This window comes from Xiphophorus maculatus, chromosome 17 (assembly GCF_002775205.1).
Source record: "Xiphophorus maculatus strain JP 163 A chromosome 17, X_maculatus-5.0-male, whole genome shotgun sequence".
Classification (NCBI taxonomy): Eukaryota; Metazoa; Chordata; class Actinopteri; order Cyprinodontiformes; family Poeciliidae; genus Xiphophorus; species Xiphophorus maculatus.
The window spans coordinates 14,614,794-14,637,910 of NC_036459.1; the positions used below are offsets into that span (position 1 = coordinate 14,614,794).

The 23,117-nt window shown below is 41.2% G+C and overlaps 1 protein-coding gene across 4 annotated transcripts in view; it reads right to left on the minus strand.

Moving 5' to 3' along the window:
- The window catches only part of celsr1 (cadherin EGF LAG seven-pass G-type receptor 1), an 85,823-nt gene that overhangs the window by 46,639 nt on the left and 16,067 nt on the right, over positions 1–23,117 (minus strand). For all 4 annotated transcript variants that reach the window (XM_023350668.1, XM_023350667.1, XM_023350665.1 and 1 more), the window contains exons 2-3: positions 1,119–1,474; positions 746–1,034 (exon numbers count right to left, since the gene is read on the minus strand). In XM_023350668.1, coding sequence (XP_023206436.1) covers positions 746–1,034; positions 1,119–1,474 — 645 coding nt within the window. The remainder of the gene's footprint in view (positions 1–745; positions 1,035–1,118; positions 1,475–23,117) is intronic.

Genomic DNA, 23,117 nt, shown 5'->3' on the forward strand with positions numbered 1-23,117 from the left:
TTTTTGTCTACATGTAGAAAAATTAGACATAACAATAAACACAAACTAACAATTTTTAATCTCATGTTAAGCTATGCAGCTGCTCCATCTGTGCCACAAAAGATTCATCCACCTCATTATGCCGAATGTTAGAGTGACTCCAACTGATGGCAGCCTGACCTACTTTCTGATTAATTAAACTAATAATTATTTGCCCCCCCCCCCACACCCCCCCTTTTGACTAAAACCAGACAATTTTATCTGTGGACATCTCAAATTATGAGTCAAAATTAATGTTTTAAACCTTTATGGGAATTTATCAGAAAATATTTTCTTTCTTTTAATTTTAACACTTTTAACAGTCAATGAAATTCTAACCTACTGACTGCTTTGACTTGCCATTAGTGTCAAATAAGACAAAAAAAAAGAGCTTAAAAATCCTTCACTACCAAACTTGTATGTCAGGGTTAAAGTGGTTTTGGTCCTTTGGCTAAACGTTATTTGATACAAGATCTTAGCATTCCACACACCTTTTGACAGTGATAAATCTTCTGTATTGGATGTGTGCAGGTGGCTATACATTCAGGATTACAAAACATTGTTTTTCTTTTCTGCAGTGGGGTCAAACACGTTTCAACATTAGCCTCAAAAACTAGTCAGAGCAGTTTGGCTGCTCTGCTGAACACATGTAAACCAATGTCAGGAGAGAAATTAACTGGATTAGCGAACGATTACACCAAGTTGGCAAATCCGAATCGTCGCTTACCTGTGAAGTCTTCCAGGCACTCGCAGGTGTACCCGCCCTCTCGGCTGCGGCACCTTCCATTGTTCTTGCACGGCCCCGAGTAGCAAAGGTCGACCTCGGTTTCGCAGTAGTCCCCGGTGAAGCCCACCGGGCAGCGGCACCGGAGCCCGTTGATGGGATGGATGGGTCGGAAAAGAACCGTGTTGGAGGCGATGAACGGCGGCGAGCTGTCAAACTTCAGCACCGAGACGCACTTCATGTAGTTCTCGCAGGGCTCCCGCAGACAGATGTTGTCATCGAACGGCAACACCTGGAGGGAGGACAACACCGGAGTTACGTCAACATCGTGCACCTCTTTTCGACATTGTGCACCCAGCTTTCACTTGCGGGCTACCTCCTGAGAAGAAATCAGCCTCAGCAGCGTCCTGTTCAGGTAGATCTGCTCCTGGAGGTCCTCGGAGGGGAAGAACGTCCCTTTACCAGGCGTGCCTCCCGGCTGCAGCGCCGAGAAGGTGACGTTCAGGATGGAGCCCTGCACGTCGGTGTCGTTCTGGATGTTGAACACGAACACGGCCTCCCGCTTGGTGGACAGAACGGCCGCCACTCCTTCCAGGAAGAGGCTGAGGAGGGGAGACAGGAAGCGCTCCTGCGACATGTTCTCCAGGCGCACCGTGATGCTGTTGGTAAGCATGTCGTCGGTGATGATGGTGACGCGCAGCGTGCACATGGCTCTGACTGTATGGAGGCCATCTGGAAGAAACAGACATTGGGCAAGTTAGAGACAATACTTTAACTTTTCAGATAAATCTGTTGCGGTACAGGTCAGCTGAGAGGTTTTTCCATACGACGCCAGCTCTTAAACACAAATGATTGGATCGGAGGAGCATATCTAACTATCACATAACCTCATCTGAGTAGTTCTCACTGCTGATACGTGAATTCCTAGCACACGGTTGTTTAAGTTTAATTCATACTTCCTAGTATATTTTTACTTCCACCTACAGGAAAGATTTTCGTGACCAAGTTGTTAGTAAGCATTGGGAAAAACCATAATATTCTTAATCAGAGGGTGGCGCCCAAACACACCACAGCTCATACCCCCAAACTCATACCCCCTCATCATGGAAACCACACGAAGAAGTTCATATGATGCAGCTAGGTAAGCTCAGTGTGAACAAATTTATGGTTGAGCGTTGGAGATGGAGGGCTGCGTCTTTAATAGCAGATTTATATGAAAAACCGAGAGCGGCAGATATACCAGTGGCTTGTAGCCCGGTGCGGCTTATATATGTACGTTTTCCAGTTTAAAAAAAAAAAACGTTGTGTGTGCGGTTTATAGTGAGGTGCGCTCTATAGTCGGGAAAATACGACAATACTTGTGAGTAAGCTTGGCCTAGTTTCCAGAGTCAAAGCAAGAATTTTCCATCATTCTATGAAGTATTTTGTGTGTATATGGAGGATGCTGTGAAACAGAGTTGGCCCTCCGTCAACTGTTACCACACTCCAATATTTTACCTGCAATAGGAACAACTTTTGCTTTTAAGTCACAGATAAACAGATTCAAATCAAGTTCCATCCATCCACTGTCTATACCTGTTTATCCTGACAGGGTCACGGGGTCATTGGGCGAGAGGTGGGGTATAACCTGGACAGGTCGCCAATCCATCGCAGTTAGATCAAATGATTTATTTTAATTCTAAGGTGATACTTTTTCTAGTGTATGTTTTGTTTTCACGTTAGCCTAAAAGATTCATCCCCCGTGGGGAGAAACAACAGTCTCTAGAGCCACTTTTTAAGTGTGATGAAGCATGAGTCACCGCCAGCAGGCATTCTAAAAACAGAGATCATAAACAAATCTGCTCCTGTAGCTATAACAACAAAAGCTTTAGTGTGTGCGTTCTTGTGACGCGCTTCTTGTGTTTAGACGAGTTATTGACATCAAAACGTGGCAAAATCCAGCTATATTATAAATAATTTGTTCTGGCAAAAATATCATAAAAGGCAGTTTTGAATAGTTGCACTTGTGTCCTCGGTTAAAGTGATTGCAGCTGTTAAATTGTGGGGTTCTATGTTTTTGCTGCCATCATGCTCAATTGTTGATTGGTTCTGTCCGGTTCCACGGATGACAAGTTTGGTTTATGGGTTAAAATCCCCCCCCAACGTTCCCAGTTTAATAGATGAAAAACAACTATGTCCTGCTTGTTTTGAAATCCGATGAGCTCTGTTGGCCGACTTATGAGCCAGGAATAATAAACAGAGGGAATAAATATTTTTATTGGCCCCTGACAGCTCAGAGGAAGATTAATATGCAAATGTTGCTTTATCAGGAAAATACATAATTGTGTCAGTCAGGTCCTTCAAAATAAAAAATGTATTTTGAAATTTGTTCTCTTTCTGACTCCATATGATGTGGAGGCTGTATTTTGTCATTTTCTTAAACATACAACTCTATATTATAATATTTTGGAAATATTTAGGAAAATTGCTGTTTGTAAATAGGTGGGTCATTTTATGGGGCGAAACAAGACTTGTCTAATGGATTTCACTTGTCCAAGAAAAACAAATCAATTATTGACAAGACCAAGTGAGTTTAAGACTGACGAGACCTTAATTTTACTCTTCCATGCATTTTTTCCCACACAATACATGTTCAACATGCGTAGAAAAGAACGATGAAGATCAATTAACACAGTTGAGAATTAGCGTAAAGAAGGATTGGGAAAAATCTGTTAGCAGGACATTATTAGTCAGGCAATCCACATTTGTGTCTCACAAAAATGGAAAATGTTAAAGTCAGAATCAGTCTAAGAGTTTGCCACCAGCAACATGAGGGGACCCAGTAGATGTGAGAAAAACCTTTTCCTAGTCAAGAGAAACAAAAATGTAACTTTCACCTACATTCACATCAATCTGAAACTACACCTACATCCAGCTAATAATTTGTGGGGAAAACTTTAATATTGCCCAACTAATATATTTGTTTTTGCATACTAATATTGCAACACATTTTCCAAGTTCTGGTGCCTTTGGAGAGAACGAGAAGGTTATACATTGGAGAGATCTCAGTTTGGGTGACATACAGCTGAGGACAGCTGGTGAGGCCAGATGAAACCCCACAGAGGGGGGATAATACCGTTGAAGCTACACTGTTAAAAGGGTCCGATTGCACGGCTTTGCAGTCATATAGATGTGAAATGTGTGTGTGAATGTGTGCATGTGGTCGTGGCTGAGCTTTAAGGGTAAAAGCTTCGTGCTGATGCTCAACCACAGCTGCCCTGTCACTATTACAAATGACATCATTCCTCAAAACTACTAAAAACTCGCTCGCGGCCAGACGCTCGGTTTGCAGAAGCCGAGTGTGGACAGGTCAGTCAATCAGCTCCGGCTAACAGCTAATTCACCCGCAAGGTCAACTCTAATCGAATAACTCACATCAGCAAATGCCAGGAGAACTAGCTACTACAAATAAGTAGAACCTTTGTGACACATACTACCCGATCACTCACCAAGACCACAAAATTATCCAGCAGTCGTGATGGATTGAGCCGCCGTAATGTGGTGGAGTCTAGGTGCTCATTTAACACAACGTGCTAACAGACAGACTACTCTACACCTGTCTCTTCCCAAAGCGTCTGGGACTGCTCCATTATCCCACTTGCCGCCAGAGATCCATCACCTGTCCCTCTTTAAGACACACTTCCTGCGTTGAGTCCATTACGCTGTGTACACAGTCGTGATTTAGGAAATAACAGTCCGCCCCGATGGCTTGATCTTCCACACACACATAGGGGCGCATACCTGCTCAGTGCCAAGTCAAACATTAGCCCAGCATCGTCACACTGCTGTGTAACAAAGTAGGTCCTGACACAATCTGTTACCAGCGTGCAGAAATACGCGCAACCACAGAGCTCCGTACAACTGCCATTTACTCTTTAATTCATATTTATACCCTCTCCTTCCGCAGCGAAACACTGAAAACTATCTGTGTCCTTCAAATTATGCTACAAATTTCCTTCCAAAGTGGGAGGGAGATCGGCACCATTGAGGTGCAGTGATTATAGCCCTGGGAGCAGTAATGTAAGCCACCGAGGAACTGTGGGAACGCCAGTAAATGGAAGATACACGATAAAGATGCTGTAAAGAAAGAATTCACGAGGCAACATTTCGTCTTTCCAAAGCATGCCGACCAAGACTATTTATAGAAGCCCACCAGCTGCTAGCATCACACATGTATGGCGAGGATGGGTTGGACACTGGAAAGGGTGCGACGGGGGACATATGCCAGGATAAACAGAGTCCTGTGCGCTTTAAAATGCCGTCATTACATACACACCAATGCCGTGCAGCAACAATTGCGGGAACAGGATGGTAGCAAAAAAATGTTGAGAGCAAATTCTAGCTTGAGTTCATTTAATACGCACATCTTCTTATCTTAGCTGACCAAAACTTAGATTGCTCTTCCCTTGCAATTATTGGCAGTCGGTATTTTCCACCAAACCAGTTTCAGTACCAAACCTAGCAACAATTTACAATGGCAAAACATAACATGTTTACACAAAATCCTTGTGCAGTACTACCACAAAGTGGATCATCTCTGTTCAACTCAACACACTTTGGGTGGTTTTCCATTAGAATTGAGTAACAGCCCTAGAGGGTGAAGTCATCATATAGTTGGGTGGCCCCAGAGTCCGAAAAGTAGCACAACATAATCTGTATGCGACACAGACATGACATAACGAAACAAAGGAACAACATGGAAGCTATGTCGAACATTTTGCTCCATCTATGGTTTCTTGTCAGTCTCTGTCGCCGCTGTTAGTTTTTAAAATTGGCAGGTCAGATTGTAAGAGAGCCGTTCTTGTGAAGTAACCAGTGACTCCACTTCCTAGCCAGTCAATAGTCTTCTGACGTTTTCAGCCCAACTTTGAAACCCCAGTGAAGTGGTTCTAAAAAAAACCCAAAAGGGACTGGCATCACTTAACTGATACTGGTGGACAATGGTATAACCGTGCATAGCGGAGTCGGGCGGCATAGAGAAGGTGTTGGACAGAGCTGCTTTGTGAACAACTTCAGCCAGATCTTGGTGCACAGTCTAGTACGAAGAATTTGGTTTTAACTTGGCACTAAATGTTTATTTTGACCATCAGACCATCTACCTGAACTTTTATTTACCATTGCAGAGACACACCAAGATCTTGGATGGTGACCTGACCGGTCACTAGCTACCAAACACCAGCTGGGCTTTATATGCTCAGGTAGCGCACCAAACTAAGCATTCCCAGATCATCTCGACAACAACACTCTTCAGTGTGGATGCCTTTACTGTATGGAGAAAACTCAAATGTATATTTTGTCAGAATTAGTGAGGTGTTCAAGTCAAAGGAAGCTACACAGTTAGCATGACGATGCCTCTACTACACCTGATATAAAATAGCTTATGACTCTCATCATGTCATCAAGGGGAAAAGTAAATGTGCTTTGAACACTTTTTACATATCAAAGTAAAGATATATAAAGTAAAGAGAGAAGTCAAAGCTTCAAACAAAATCGTACAAAATCTTGAGAAAACGTTTTGGAAAAACCTTAACTAATCTCTCTGAAATGTGGTGGGACACAGAAATTCAGAAAACATTTACTGTTTAAGTGATGTACTGATGTGGCTTCAAACTGGTTTTACAAGTGTAGAAAACATAGTCAGGTCTTTGCTGTATTTGTTATGAACTAGCCTTGGCCTAGGCCATTTAGGAGTCTCCACTGTAACTGGTGAGGAAAACAGAAGTGATCAGAGCAATGTAAGACAAATCACACCAGTGACACATTTGTGTCTATGTGTAAGGACAAATGACCAGGCACTGAGGAACACACATGCAGACACACACACAGAAAGAAAAAAGCTGCTAAATGTGTCTATCAAGTGTCAGTGTGACTCTCTAAACACATAGATCTGGCTTTACCGCAAAACCACACACAGGTTCTGCACATGGCTCCAGCTCGTCATGTCCAACAGGGTGTCGACACACGCTGTTGCCAGCTGTCACCGTCCCTGACAAGCACACAGGAATTTCAGAAACCCACAAGTATGTAAATAAAAAAAAACCCACAATGAGAGTGCGTGCTCATTGAAGAAGTGTGGATAGAATTGTCAAATAGTCCCACAAACGCCACAATCAGTCCAACAGAAAGCGATGGTTAGAGTTGGGTTTATGTTACAGGACATTTTGAGGAGGCTGTGCAGATAACCATAGGGGTGCAGCCATTTTCTACTCTGGTGGCCGAGCCCCTCCCTTCCCCAACTCCTTGGTGTAAAAGCTAACAGGGGTGTTTAGTCAGCTAGTTAGTGGCAGGGTTAATAAAACAGCAGAGGACAAACAGCACATTTGTAATCCTGACAGTTGCTGCAGAGAAGCAACAAGACCACCACAAATTCCCCAATCAGCACTAAGAGTACTGACACCTTAAAGAGTGGCATTAACCATGGCAGCCTAGTAGAAAGCAGCAGCAGGGATGGCTATTTTTATTTATTTATTTTTTTCTGCCCGGCAACACTTTTAAAGCATTGTTAAATATTTTACAGTAAAGCATCCAATACAAAGTGAGCTCAGGTGCTTTAAAATTCCCAGCGAGCGCTCCAGGAAACCCTCCCTCTATTCAACGCCCCCTCATCCTTCCTCTTTAGAAAAAATAGCTTTTAAATATGTGACACAAGACAAAGTCTGAAACCTGAGTTCCTTTCAGCCAGTGGCAGAGCAGAATTTAATCTGAAAGCTCTGGACAGACCTGGACATGTTCAGGACAAAGAAACACCAGGGATTCAACTCTTTAGACTCTGTAAGATGGGAGAATATCCTTTTGCTGTTTAATAATTGCCAAAAAAAAAATAAAAAAAACACAACACCCTCTGCAATTATTAGCACTGTTGATAAAGATTGACATAGATTTAGGTTTAAAATAAATTGTGAAACCCCAAGATGCCATTGTCTACCTGATACATAAACATTTCAGGTTTATATATCTGGAAAACAGGAAGTCATCCATCACTGATTAAATTAAAAACAAGCCAAACAGATATAAAACGTAAAAAGAATTTCATTCATATTTAACTTTTGTTTTCCAGGAGGAAATAAAACCTTGTTTCTACATTTTGCTACTTTGTACCATCGCTACTCTATGGTGGATACTAACTTTCAACTGTCTCCACCAGATGCCATACATCTCTTTTTGTTACTCCTCTCATCTTTTTATTTCTTTGTAACCATGTGCTGTTTGAACATTTTCATTTTTAGCAAAGAAAATTGTTTCAGCAGGTAGCATTTTCTCTATTGTTTGGCTCTGACAAAATGTCCACTCGTATCTCATTTTTTTCTTCTCCTCGTGAATGCCAACCAGCCCCATCATCAGATCGTGTATCAGCAGGCGGCAGACGCACCGACAGACATCCTGTTTGGCCGAATGCAGAGGGAAATCGACAGGAAAAGACAAAAAGAGAGAAAGAGAGACAGCAACTCAATCAAAGTATCATTAATCAAAAGACGTACGGCCAGTTTTGGAAAATACTAAACGGCAGGAAATGGAACGGGAGGGAGATCTGTCTCTGTAAAACTTGAGGGTTAAAGTGGAAATGATAACAAAATGCACAGGAAAATAAAACTTTAGGTAGTTGAGAGGTGGTATCTAGAAATTCACAAAATGTTGTGATTTTTTTTTTATTAAATAGGAATAAAAAGCAAGTGCTATAGGTAAGAAAAAGCATTATCTCCCTTCCTACGTTGTTATACTTTTAAGGTAACAGCTTCCACTTTTTCAGAGTACTTTTTAATGTCTCTGTAAGTTAGATACGTAGACTAAAACCACTCAATCAATTTAGTCTACGTATTGACACCAGTACGTAGACTAAATTATGTACAATGATACCTCTGAATCAGATAAGTCCCAGGAAATAGATACTGTCTATTATTTCCTGCCAATATGTTATTAATGCCGACAGGAAGTAATAAAAGTAAAGAAATTCTCCTGGTTTTAGCCTAAAGCTAACAGGGTTTGCTAATTATTTTCCTCTCGTTACATAAACATAATGTTACGTAATGGAAAAGAAATGTATAAAAAGTATGTTTGCATGCGTTTCAATCAGTGCCCCTTTTCTAATCAAATCCCACTTCCCAGTTTTATACTCAAGTGAAAGTTGACCAATTCAAAATCAATAACTTTCACATGAGTAAAAGCAACAAATAAAAAGTGAAAACTGTGCTAATTTCCAACTGCCACTATGAGAACATGGCAAGATCTGGGAAGAGCCAGTTAAACTAGATTCCAGTCTGTTGTGTCGCGTAGACCACACCTTTAATCAAATTAAAGCTATATTATGTTTTATTCACCATCACCAGTTCCCTAGCAACCTTCGCGCCACAATTAATTATCAGATAATTAAGCTAATTATATGTAAAACTGCTACATTTTAATCATACCTTCAGTCACCTTGATGTCATGACGGAACATCTTTTGGCTGTTCGTTAGCAAAATGACAACGTACAGCTCAACAAGCACTTGACAACAAAACTACTGAAACTGACCTTGGGCTAATAATCCCTCTGAATCAGATAAGTTCCAGGAAAGAAAATTCCCTCTCAAAATGACTGCTTCATATTTGTCATTAATATGAGTCACTTGTTAGGCTGTAATCATTACTCCTCAGAGGCTCCCAACGCAAACATGAGCTAACCGAGTGTAGATAATTAAACCACAGGAATGTTGGAGGCAGCAGGTGAACAGACGCAGAAACAGACAATGTATTACTTCAAAGACAGGAAGCTGCGAGACCAGGCTCCTACTGTACTTCACTCCAATGCATTAAAAACAACTTTTTGACATCAAAAGACCAAAATCTCATCAATCTGTCCACACCTGCACAAGTACAGTCACATCTGAAGGCTGCTCTGTTCTTCAGCACCAAGCAAACCCTCAACAGGCAAGACAAGAGAACAGATATATATGTATATGCGTGTGTGTGTGTGTGTGTGAATGTGTATCTGGAAGCATTTAGTGAAAGCTCCCTCTCATCTCTCTCCACAAGCAGTCGGTCATATATTTTCGCAGGTATGCCTCTCTCTCTGACGGATCAAAGTGTTTAGGAAAGAGAGCAAGCTTTGAACGCTCATTCAGACACTTGGAAAGAAACCTAAAAGACACGCTGACCAGCAGAAAGTCAGATGGTGGTGAAATCTTAGAAATGGGACCAAAGCCCCAGACAGATGGACAGAGAAAGGCAGCAAAGTATACGGAGTAGGCAAATGGCAATGAATAAGAGTGAGAAACTTGCCGAGATTTCTTTAAACTTGGTGTGAGACAAAAAGGCAAACCGTCAGACGTTCCAAAATATAGCAACAGTCTAAGGAAACAGGATAGAAATACTCAAAATGGTTGAAAAAGGCAATAATGGAAGACTTTGATAATTGCAATTGTTACTGGGTGATTTCTCTACAACACCTGCAGGCTGTCAGAATGAGCCTAATGGGTCTTTCCCCCCTATTTCTTCCTCCACTCTCTGCAGTAATCGCAGCAGTAGGATTAGCCCTTTCTTTTCCACGTTCCTTATAAGCTTTCATAAATTAAAAACTCAAAACAGGCTGCACAATGGACCCCTTTCTCTTCTGGACTCAGCCGGGGAGCGGGTAAGGCCCAGGAGTTGGGTTAGAGGATAGCAGGCCGGCTGTCAGGAGGATAACATCCAAACCACAGCCGGGGAACAGGTGGTAACACACCGAGACAAGCTGCCTGAACCAGAATCAGTCGCTCAATCAGTTCAGAGGAGAGAAAACAGGTGGACTGACAGGCTTACGGATGATGAGTCAAGCAGGAGCAAAGGACTAAGACTCCGGGTTTAAAAAGCAGAAAATCTCCAGCTCATACATGTCATGCTGTAGAACAGCTTTGAGTCAAAAGTCAGCAGCCTAAAGTTGTTGTTTTTTTTAAACAAGCAACCCTCATTTGACCTAATCTAATCTAATCAGCTGATTTCTTAAAGGTGACAGCACTTTTTTTTTCTCTAGGTTTTCAAAGGTTATCACGATACAAGTAGCGTTGTCCAGAATAAGCTCCAGGCTCCCATCTCCCATCTACAACTGGTTTTGGATCTGTTTCAATTGTTCTCCAATTTGCTGATACAGGGCTGTGTTGTCATCTCTGTGTACAACTTCCTTACACTCTTTGTAGCAAAGCATAGAGTGTGCCAGAAATGTGCAAACAAGCGTTACAGAAAGAATCAGTTTGACATCTGCTTGGAATCACTGTCTGGTTTGAGAACCAAACTGTGTACAACTTTCAATCACTTGACAAAAAAAAAAAGTCCATGTCAGAAAAAAGCAAGAACCTTTGTGAAGATGTTCAGGAACATCCCAGCAACCACTAGACTACAACAAACTGGAATAACTAGTGTCACTGTCCCCAACGAGGCCAGTTAAGGCAAACTAAAAGGTTACCACCAAGAAATAAGGGCCTACTTCAAGGTCAACATCCCTAGGTTTGACTGCAATGTGCAGCAGCCTACATGAACAAGAAAAAAGTTTTATATTCAGATGATCATGAGCATTTTGGGCACAATGATAAGAAACGTGGGTAGGCTTTCGAACCTTAGTACTCTGAAAGACTTCTTCTTACAAGATGAAGAGTAGGTGGGTTGCATTCGTTTGCAAAACTGATGCCAGTTACAAACATTTGTAGGTGCACAAGTAAGCATCATAATTTGGAAATAATAGCGAGTGAGACCAATGGGCAGGTGCAGGGAGGGCCCTAGTGCCCAGTTCAAGGTGTCAACTGTAAACCTCGCTTAATGGGTCTTTAATATCGCTATTACTGATGTATTTTAAAAATCCCTAATTAAAATAAACAAACAACTCTTAGCCTGGTGGCCAGTCAGGCTTATAATACACTGGGGGAAACTCTGATAACATTTCTTACCCTGACAAACAACATTGGCTCATTACAAGAACGAGCCAATAGCTTGTCAACTTCTTCAAACATGGCCTCCAAGCTTACACAGTGGCCCTCATTGTTATAGTTGTACCAGTGAGTGAGTCTCAGTTGTATTCAACAAAAACATATTCAAAAAGAAAAACTGTATACCATGGTCCCACATCATGTAGACTAGCCTCTTTATTGGTCATCTAAACAATTGAGTTACAATTTGACATGACTCAAGGAGTTCTGATGCCTGTATCATCGCTGCATCAACTTCTTCCCTCCCCAGCCCTTAGCTTAAAACACAACAGACTTTCAAACAGTCTTCTACCTCTGCCCTTAGTGGACGTACTTAAGCAGAGCGCTGAGGGACACCGAGTGCCAAGCCAGGAACCGGCCCAGCTTGAATATCTATGTCCCATTTAGGATCCCTGGGAGAGAGTGGTGAGAAGAATAGGAGCACTGTTTGTGATCAGACAATACTAAACCAAACCCTGAACGAGGAGACCAGACCAGACAGCGAGAAATGGCAGCAGTCAACGCCTGGCTTATTTTAGTGCCTGAAGGTTGACTGGTAAAGCTACAGCCAAAAAGAAGAGTTGAATTTTGGAAACACAAGGGAGACTTTGATCAATTCTGTTGCTAACATTGACACTTGGATGGCATCAGCTGAGTGGCTGTAAACTAGATGAGGGTTTTGATGAAAACCTAGAGGCAACACGCTGTGGTGCTGAAAGAGTGTAAGAAGAAAATGTGGAGAATGGGGGAAAAAGGAAGCGCAAGAGAGAGGGAGTGTGAGAAAAACAAATTAAGTCTGTTTAAAACACTCATGGAAACACTCTGTCTTCTAAAGTAATCAGGCATCATGCGATGTTTGAATTGCCTGCCTCATGCAAACTCAATTATAACATTTCAGAGGGTAGCAGCAACAACAGAGTTAGAGAGCAGCATAAGAGATAGAGAGACACATTAAGCTCTTTTAGTGCAGAACCCAGCGATCTCAGTTTGAACCGTGTCTTGAAGCGTCCCTTTCTCACGTCTGTCTGCCTTTCCCGTAAGCCAACTAATAAAATTAAAGCCTCCGCATACCCTTATTAACGGTTCAAAGTTCACAGCTTCCAGGTGTCATCTGGCTCTGTTTTCACAAAATAATACCACGCCAGAAGAGGGGGGAAAAAAAGGGCTCTCTGCCGTACAGGCAGACGATAGAAGAGCTACTCAAAGTATCAGTGAATTGCTTCTCTGGTCTTGCATTTCGCAACACGAGTCACTATTTTTGCAAAATAATTTAGTGTATTTCAGAGTCCAAGAGGTAAATTGAAGTATTTTCTTTTGTACAGATGAATTAAAATGACCAAAAAAGCTGAGTGAGAGACCACCACGTCGCATTTCACCCACAAGTCCCGACCTGCAAACAGCAAATTACCACCAGTTCTCGACATCATGTAAAAACTATAATGATCATCATTATGGCTTGTCAAGAGCTGGAAGATGAGAAGAAGAAAACTATGTGTGCCGTGGTCAAAAGTTCGTGTTGTTACAAATTTCGCCCTCTGTGAATATCTTCAATACGTCTTTTTTTTTTTTTTTGCCACGTCCTAAAAAAACACAACCGGCATAAATGCAATTCAAGTCACCAAATCACGCCTATAAAAGTAATAGCACAACAGGTACAGTTAATTCAGCATTTTTTAGAGGAAAAACCGAAGCCAAAAGCAGCTGCTGGTGTCTGGTGAATCATGGTGGTAGAATCATGTAGGGAGGATACTTTTTGTCAGAATGAACAAGGAAGCCTTGAGGGAAAATAAATGGAGCAAAAGAAAGGATTCCTACTATTTAAAGGTTCAAGACTTTACCAGACTGAACTTTCCAGAAGATTTAGAGGCTATTTCTTCTTTTCAAAGTATGAAATACCAAAGGTTGCTAGACATCTACAGCAGAAAGTTTTATGACGAGTCAGGCTTAAAAGCAGGGGTGGGAGTTAGGACCCCAAGTAAGAAGGACACAAGGAGGGAAAAGGCAGGAGGACAGAGAAATGAATTTTAGAACACATGGATGGAAGAGACCAAGGAGATAAATATTGTCCCATCCTAAAAAAGCAACTGGAATAGTTTAGAGCAAAACACTTGAATGCGTTTGAGCGATCCATTCAAAGTCCACACCTTAATCAAGTCGAAAAACAAACGGCAAGACCTGAAAATTAAAATTCACAGAAGTGCTCCACCCAATCTGACTGATCTTAAAAATGCTGCGTAATACAGCTCAAGATTGCTACGTTAATCAAAAAATGTTCTATATTAAAAAAAACTGTCAGACATTTTCCTTTGATTTCGCATTGGTTGATCGCATAACACTGAAATGAAATGCAATCGTATTTTTTTTTTTTTTTGGTTACAAACCAACTAAGCATGAAAAAAACTCGAGGAGTGAATACTTTTGCAAGGCACTGAATCGGCGTCTTTGTGTGGTGCAGCAGATAGGTAGCAGAATTAGCTCGCTCTTAAGTCCTTATTTAACCAATTGCAGAGAGGTGAAGAGTCAAAAAGGCCTTTCTCCATTTTGTACAGAGGAATCACTCAACTTTAACCAAGAATGCGCACACACACACACACACGCATTCTTCCGCTGACAGCCGGCCGTGCTCTCCACTCTGGATATCCCTAACAGGACACAAGCACTAACATATTACTGCAACCACACAAACGAACCCACTTCTAACACTAATTTGCACTTAAAACACAGACCCCTTCTTACATGCCGGTATGTGCACAATGCTTCTCTTTTTCCCTTTGCTATCAAACCATCGATCCCATTTGATAAGCTAACTGGACAAATAGTTGCTTTAGAAGAGGGGGGAGTGCACAGCGATCAAAAGAATCCTCACAGGTTGGTCCACACCGCTCTCTTAAGAGCTACCCAGCCATGAATGGCCTAATCGGGCCCAAGTATCCATTACACCGATACCAGATCTTTCTCCAGGCCTCCGTCGCTGGTCGCCGACTTCTCGTGCGCCTCTGCTCTGTTTCTGCATTCTAGTGCTTACAACGTAATTCGGGTAAGCTTCATTCCCACGGCTATAGCACGTTAAGCCTCACCCAAACAAAATCAAACCAAGAAAGAAAGTTTAATTCTTCACTCAGAATTAGGAAAATGTAAAGAAATATATATTTCTCTGTAGAAGTTTCACTTTGTAAACACCTCACTTTCCTATTCTTCTGTTGCTGCTTCATACCAACTCTGCTTTCCTCAGCCTGTTCCCCTCAAAGGAGGTGTCGGGTTACACTTATTGTTGGTGGTTACTGATAAATAGGGTGCCTAGTTACCATCTGACGCACGATTGGCTCCTTTTGACAAAGCAGAGACGAAATAAAAGGAAGGGAGAATCGGGGGGGGTAACTAGGTTGGGGGGAGGAGGTCGCCCAGGGAAACCATGAGGCTTGTGTCAATTTAGGGCAAATCTTTCAGGAATTGGTGTTTGCATCTCTGTGTGTGTTAGCACGTTTTAGCAGGGCTCCAAAGGACAAAGCTCGGGAGACTGGATCCCGTCACACACACCCAGACGTGGTATGAGACGGGGCACCCATCGACATCTGCTCAGCGCCTGCTGTGTTGCCCCAACCTGCTACCACCCCTGCTGAGCTTTTCAGTGGCCCTCTGCCAGGGTCCGCCCACTCCCAAAGACACAGCTTGTCCAACCAGATGATGTCACCAACAAGTCTGCCACTAGAACGGCCTCCTCTAATAGAAATCTGCGCACAGAACCATCTTCTTAATAGCGGGTCACATTCTTGGAGCTGATTCCACGCCAGGGACAAGGTCTTGTTTTCCGTTTGCAAAGATGTCTTAACATAATCCTCACTACAATGTAAGGGAGTTGTTTAAGTTTTCAGGTATATCTTGTCAAAGTTATGTTAAAAAAAAAAAAAAAAAAAAAAAAAAAGCTCCAACTTTTTCCAAAAATTTGTGGAGTCTTGGTGTGATGAATGAATCATTTATCGGGAGGGCGTAGAGATACATCCGGTTTATGAGATGAGACGAAACATGCTTTTGGTTTTTTGAGACCACATGGCATTTTTAGGAAAAGTAGAATCAAAGTTCCCTAAATCCCAAACTGTGTTCTTTGGCACTGTTAATTCGACTGGTTCATATTCACATTCTTATAGAGCACGAGGTTTCATGCGAATTAGGCAAAACCCAAGTTCAGCATGTAGAAGCGGCTAACTGCTTTCGTACTCACTGCTAAAAGCAGCACCAATCAATAACAACATATTTCTTCTTTTGTCTTTCCATTTGGACAGTCCTGTTTTCTCCATTCCAGGGGGAATCAGTCATGCCCTCTCTTTTTCTGGTTAACCACATCCCCTGCAATTGGCACGTCTGCTTTTAACAAGTGCTGAAAGAATAACTCCCTTTCCACCACTGACTACCAATGAAGACAAGCAAAAGCAAATCAAACACAAACGTATGAAGTGACTTTTTTTCCCCCCCAAAGCCAACTGCTGTAAATTGTTGGTTTCATTCCCAATTAGCCACAGCAAAGCTCCTTCGCCTGCTTCACCTTCTCTGATCCTGTCGAGTATTTGGAGCCTGAAGGCTTGCTTTCAGTCCCACTGTCAACTGCAGGAAGTTAACAGAAACAGTATAAATTGTTAATGCATTGGTTGGATCTTTTCGGGTGTCGAAGGAAGAGTGAAAGCTAGCAATTATATGAAGGCAGCATTGCAAATTGTGAGCCGTCATGCTGCATTTACTTAATAGCACGAGTTGTACATCAAATATATTTGACGCTTTGATGCTACGTCTGATTTTGTAGTATTTGTATAAATGCAATATGCATTGTGGTTTTCAACTAGAGTGGCTTAATCCACCAACTTCCACAGAAAGAGTTGCACATCAACCACAGCAGCCTGCTCAGTTATGGATTAAGCTAAAAGTGCTTTGGAAAAACTGCTACACAAAACAAAAGCAAGTTGAAAATCTTACTACACAAGCATCCTTGTGTGCATGATTGATTTGTTATGTGTATACACTCCCAAATGTTTGGCTAATTGTCCCGGATAACGAACGAGATTGACATATGTAGCCTATCAGCTGTTCCAAGGCTGTTGTCCAGTTGGTGTCCGAGTTCAACATTTGCTCAAACAATGAGAATCCACTCAATATGTTAGAAAGCGGTAAAACGCCAAAATACACTGATTCATTCATTCAAGGATTTAATCTGATAATTGACCAGTGAGAAAACAGGTGAGATATCATCTTGTTTCTTTCCAAATGTTATTATAAAGGCAGATTATAATAATGACACGGCCTAGTAAGGCTGTGTCTCTATGGTGCTAATTTTGGAAAACATGACTTGAAAGGCAGAAGTGTATTTGCTGATGTGCTTATGTGCCTTGCATCACTGTCCTTTAGCATTTCCAAAGTGTGCTTAAACTTGAAGTCACAAGTTGGACATATCTGAAATAGATCAACATTTGTGGTTCTATCAGTTATGGCAGGTAGCTTGGATCCTTGGGGAGCCAAGCAACTCGTAACCTTTCACTCAACGATCACCGTGTTTGACAGTCTTTTTCCAAAATTCTGTGTTAAGTTTTACGTCCGATGTAATTGTATGCACGAATTCCATAGTCTTCCACGTGTGTCTCGCCAGTCCACAGACTATTTTCCCCAAAGGCCTCTGGAATCATTAAAATGTTATTTAGGAAATGTGAGATGGGTGTTAGCATTCTTTTTGGTTAGGAAACATAATTTGGAATTCTCACATAGACGGCGTATTTGCCGAGTCTCTCTTTTTTTTTTTTATAGCTGACTCACAAACACTGACCTCACCTCAGGTTGGTGAGGTCTGCATTACTTTCGATGTTGTCCTGGGTTATTTAATGACATCCTGATGTTCTCTTGGAGTTATTTTTGACAGGTCGCCCACTCCTTAACAGGTCCATCAATGTTACATGTTTTCTCCACTTGTGGCTACTAGCTATATCTGTGATCCAGGATACCGTAGCCTTAGAAATGGCTTTATAACCCTTTGAAGATTTATAGATATCAATAGCATTGCTTCTCTTTTTTTCTCAAAATTCCTTATACAAGAAATTCGAGATAGGGCGTAGGGGGGTCTTGGAGATCTTTGCTGTGGCTAAGGAAATTGGTCCAAAAATGTGGTTAATCACAATTAATTTTCAACAGTTGTATCCATTATCATTAATTCAACATAGAGACATGTTGTATTGGATGTCTTTTCCTCTTAATGTGTGAAATCATAATTGAAACACCGCTTTGTGCGTCCGTTTTTGTTGCCTCGAAACACTGAAGGGTGACGAAAGCAAAAAAAAAAAGAAGAGGGCAAATATTTTTTACACAGCACTTTAGCTGATGACAGTTTCATAGAGGCTTTTTGTTCTACAAGAATTTTATGAGCTCACTGAAAGCCACTCAGCTGGCCTTCATCCTGCCCATCTCTAGAGATCCTTAAAGCGCCTGGAAAAGCATGAGCGTTTCCAGGACAGCAGAAGATTAGAAAACCACCAACAAAAGTGGAAAATACAACAGGAATCTCTGTCTTCAAGACCAGAACAGAACAAGCAGATATGCAGAAAACAAAGCCCCAATAAAATCTATTCACTAGACGCCATTTATGTCCCTATTGTCAGTGGAAGCAATGGGTAAATGTGGTCCGAATGGGGCTGGCAGGGGAGGAAGCCTGTCAGGGTGAAAACAGGGTTGTAACAAAGCCATACGGTTGAGTGGAGAGGAATACTTTCTTCTCACTGCCAGTTTCTTTGAAGTCACAAAGAGGCTAAAAAAGAAAAGACAGCCTCTAGCCCTACTTCTTTCCTATTCTTGGTCTGCTATTTCACCATTTCTCCTTTGATATGTTTTATTAACAATATTCTTTTCCTCTACTTGGGACCTTTCCAAAGGCATAGCTCCCGTTGCCGTATCTTCCTCTCTCTGCTCACTCTTTTATGTTCATTTCTTCCTGACCCTCCTCGTCTCCTTCACAGGGTCAGGTAAATGTCACTGCATTGTGTGCTGGATGACATGGATGACAAGAATGGTGCGTGACAATGAGCTGGCCTCCAGAAAGAAAAGAGAGGGAGGGCACGGAGACATATCGGTTTCTGTCGGTTTACCTGTTTCTTTAAGAAAACTCGCAAGTGGAACTTCTTGCATGCTGCATTTGAATTGTTTCAATGGGAAAAATGCCCCCCTAAAAAATAAAAAATTATATTGTGTTTGTAAATTTTGAACAGTTGGTAAATTTTTAGCCCTGATGTTCTTCTTTATTACTCAAAAAGGTCTTCCTTCAAATTTTTACGTGCTGTTTAAGTCGATGCTACTGACACCTCCTGCGGAAACAGGCATTTTTGCTTTTTTTTTTTTTTTTTGTGATGCCAAAACAGAGAACCCGATCTAATTCTGAAAACATTTTATTGAATTATCAAATAAAATGTTTGTAAAACTCCAGTTCATATGTGAAAATGACTTATACTTATAGCTGTACGGTATGTTTTTAGTTGATTCCTTTTTTTTTTTTTTAAATTGCTGATCCTACTAAAAAGTAACATGAAAGTAAACCATAAAAGATTGAACTACCAAAAAAAAGAAAAAAGATTAACTTCTTTCATCTGTCCTATAAGACTCGCACACTGCTGGAAGACCAGTAATCTTGTTGGACCCAATAGGATTCCTGTCACCTCAAAATGTTTTTTTTTTTCTTTCTCCCCATCCTCTCTCCTGTCTCTAATAACTGAGGGGGATTTATTAAGGCTGGAAAGCAGTAAATTTCCGCTTCGGCTACACCTCGGGGGGACGTCTCCCAGCATCACACAGATATTTTGTCTAGCCTCAAATAGACTAATTCTAATAGTTTCATGAATTACGGTTTCAGAACCCCTCCCTCAGTCAGTGCAGAACGTCGACACCTTTGAAGAAATTAGGGTCATTGAGGGTTTTTTTTTTTTTTTTTTTTGGTTGTGCTGCGACATGTTTTGAGGATCTCAGCAGCAGAGAAGAATGAGTGGATTGCGGAGAACAGTCGGCCCAAGGCTCTCCTGGTTGTTGGACGTGGATCTAAAAGCCACTGGTATAACAATAAAAAAGAATTGGAACGTAATCTTTGCCCTATTTTGAGAATGACTGCGTAAGTGTGAGTATGCAAGTTAAGCTGTTTCATCCAAAGCAAAACACACACTTAGATAAGCATGTTTGTGTGCAAGACTGCACATGCACGCATTCTGACAAGCAGCGAAATACGTACTAATTATGAGAATGTTTCTCGGTCCCGCTCGGAGGTGAAATCATTCCTGCGGTCCCGACTGGAATACCGACATTTGATACCTGGTTTGTAGAAAATGTGAACTCGAAATGAGGCACAAACAAGGGTCATCAATCTGTTGTTGTGGATCATTTTTCAGCAGCCACACACTCAAATCGGCTTCTACATCTAGGTGGTCTGTTACATCTTTTCCAAAGAGGAAGAAGGGTCTAATCCAACATTTGTACTGTAAATGGTTCGGTATAGTTCTCCAGCTTAATCGGTTCACTTTATTTATATAGTAATTCACAAGAAAAGTTATATCAAGGTACTGTACGAGACAAAAAGTTCAAATTCACACGTAAATATCAGTTCAATGCCATCATATTTAAATGAGAAAAGACGTTTTGTTGTTTTTTTGTTTGTTTGTTTTTGGTACACCTCCCAGGAACTGGTTAGCATCTAGCATCTGGTAAATTTTATGAAAGCAACAAACAATTACAACATTTTACTGAGGAACAAAAAATGACAGTACCAATAACAACGGTAGGTTTTGAAATTCAATAAGGCAGGCGAAATACGTGGCACATCACTTTTACATGCCTTCCTATGGAATAGTTTGAAGTTTTTTTGTTTTTTTTTTATGGAAATGTTTCCTCAATTTCCAGCAGGTTTTGCAGGCTGGTGCAAGACAAAGCATAGATTATGTGGTTCACAATGTGTAAATTAAAAAGTGTCGAACATTTTGAAAGCTCGCTGTAATACAGTACAACACGAGACACCTCGGCTTACGCACATCTGGAGGTATGCCGGTGTGTGATACAAGCCCAAAGCGGCTGTCATCGCTTTCGTAATAACAGGGCATTTCCACGTTATCAGCCCCTGAAGCGTTCCGTCCCTCTCCTCACTAAGAAGCATGTATGGATGGGTGGCAGCTCCAGTCAGCGTGTTACACGTGGATGTGTGTGGCAAATGACGATCAGCGCAGGTGCACACCAGCGGCGCCCCTGGAGCAAAACCGCAACCACTAACCACATCGCTCCGCTCTCGTCTTATAAAGTCTGTCTCGGAGGGCTTGATTCATGGTAGCATGTTCTCAGAATACACAGCGTGTAGGGAATGTGGCAGCTTAACCAATCATGTATTGTTTTGTACGATACTTAAAGCTACTTCCATCGCCAAAAGAGTATGTTTAACCATTGATCCTAAATAGTCTCCCTTCAGCCAATATTTCCCCAGAAATAAGATGAGACATGGCTTTTGTTCTACAATCTCTATCATTTAAAAATGAAAAGACAAAGGAAAAAATCATTTCACATTACCAAATTATTCACTTTCCTTTAATTAAGCTTACTACCTGTATACAAAAATCTAAGACCTTGATCCCACAACTAAAAAATTTATAATGTCTCCACAATAAAACATTTGTCACATTGAGACCTTAAATCACTAATTTTTGGACTTTTCTAGCCAAGAAGTACCTTTTAAACAAGCAGATCTCCAACTTTCATTTGTACACGGAGGCTGACAACTCTGACCTTTAATCCAATATGGCTCCAACCAGTTCAAAATGCAGTGTTAGCTTTTAGCAATTAACTGCTTAGTTGCAGTCCTTGATATGTGTTTTTCACTAAAGAGTGCAACCCGTGTTAGTAAATTGATATATGAATGCATAAAATGGGTTGAAACAACCAATGGCATCATTGGCACAGTCCTGACTTGCGGGAGACGTGTGTCCACGTGTCTTCCTTTCAGTATTTGCATTAATGAAAAACTAACAGAAGAACCACTGTGTTTCTGGAGAACATTTTACATATTGCAGAATTTGTCCTCCTAGCTTCCGTAACAAGTGGAAGCCCTGGACTGCTAACTCTCTACTTAAATATGAGCATAAAGGCTTGGTGGTGGTTGTGTTTCAGGGCAACTGGGAGTATGTCAGATATGAGCGGCAGCTGTCCGCCCGGGATCAGCAGCAAATCTCTAAGCACTGAAATGTGGAGCTGAACCGACTCATTCCTAACATCTTTCTCATGACTGAGCTTAGAAAGTATTCTGCCTGAGCCTCTGGGTATCTCAGCTGTACATAAGTGTAGTCCATAACACACATTCAGAATCAGATGTACTGCTGAGAACCAAGATCACTGAAACACCAACCTTCAAAAACGGAGCAAAAGGGGCTGCAAACCAATAAGAGCAAGAGCTTAAATCACAATCTTACCTTAGCTGCTTAAATCAGGAGCTATGATAATTCTACAAAAAAAGAAGAGCTAAGAAGAAATAAATATCTTCTGAAATCAATTGACAACACATTGAATTATGTAAGAGAGTACCTAGAAAGTTTAAAAGAGAAAGTACTAATACCAACTACCAGCCTAGGTGCTTTAGCTATGTTTCCACTGATTTGTTATGTGAATTTTGAACAAATCTTTAAAATGTCGCAAAAAAGGAAGAAAATAAGAAAATGCCAATTACATGTGTATGAAATTTAGAGCAAATCAACCAGGTTATGTGTAATTTCATCAGATATTGACATTTATTACGCATGGCAGTAGTAAACAAGAAGCCATGACACACACTAGTGGAATCTGGGCAGTCATTGCTCCAAATTGTAAGACCCAATAATAGTATTTGAACCTGTTCTATTCAATAGCATGGCTGCTTCAAATAAAACTGTCTTGGCACTTGATAAGATGCACCTTAGAGCTCCTGATGTGTGTTCCCTTTTAAGGTTAGCCACCTTGGTAACTCAAAAATGTAATGTAGTGATGACAAACTGTCCATGTGACCAACCGGTCCACAGATTTCAAGCAAGAACACACCTCCATCTTGACACATACTGGACAACCTTAAATGAAGTCCATCAAGACAAAACACATCACTGTATTTCAGCTATGATTAGTTATTCAGTAGCAGCGATGCTTAAAACAGAATTAAACCAAGAGGGAATCACACACCACTGATGTGTTTTATTTGGCTCTGAAGCAGTTTGAATATTCCTCATTCCCCCATTCACCTCATGCTGCGACTTTGTCCTTTTTACACCAGTAGACAAACTATTTTGCATACATACACAGAAACTATGGGATAGCTCTTCGTTTTGAATTATAGTTGAGTATTTTCTTGCTTAAAATGCCCACATCATCAGAATAATTGAGGTAATTGTACAGTCTTTCCTAAGAACTTTGC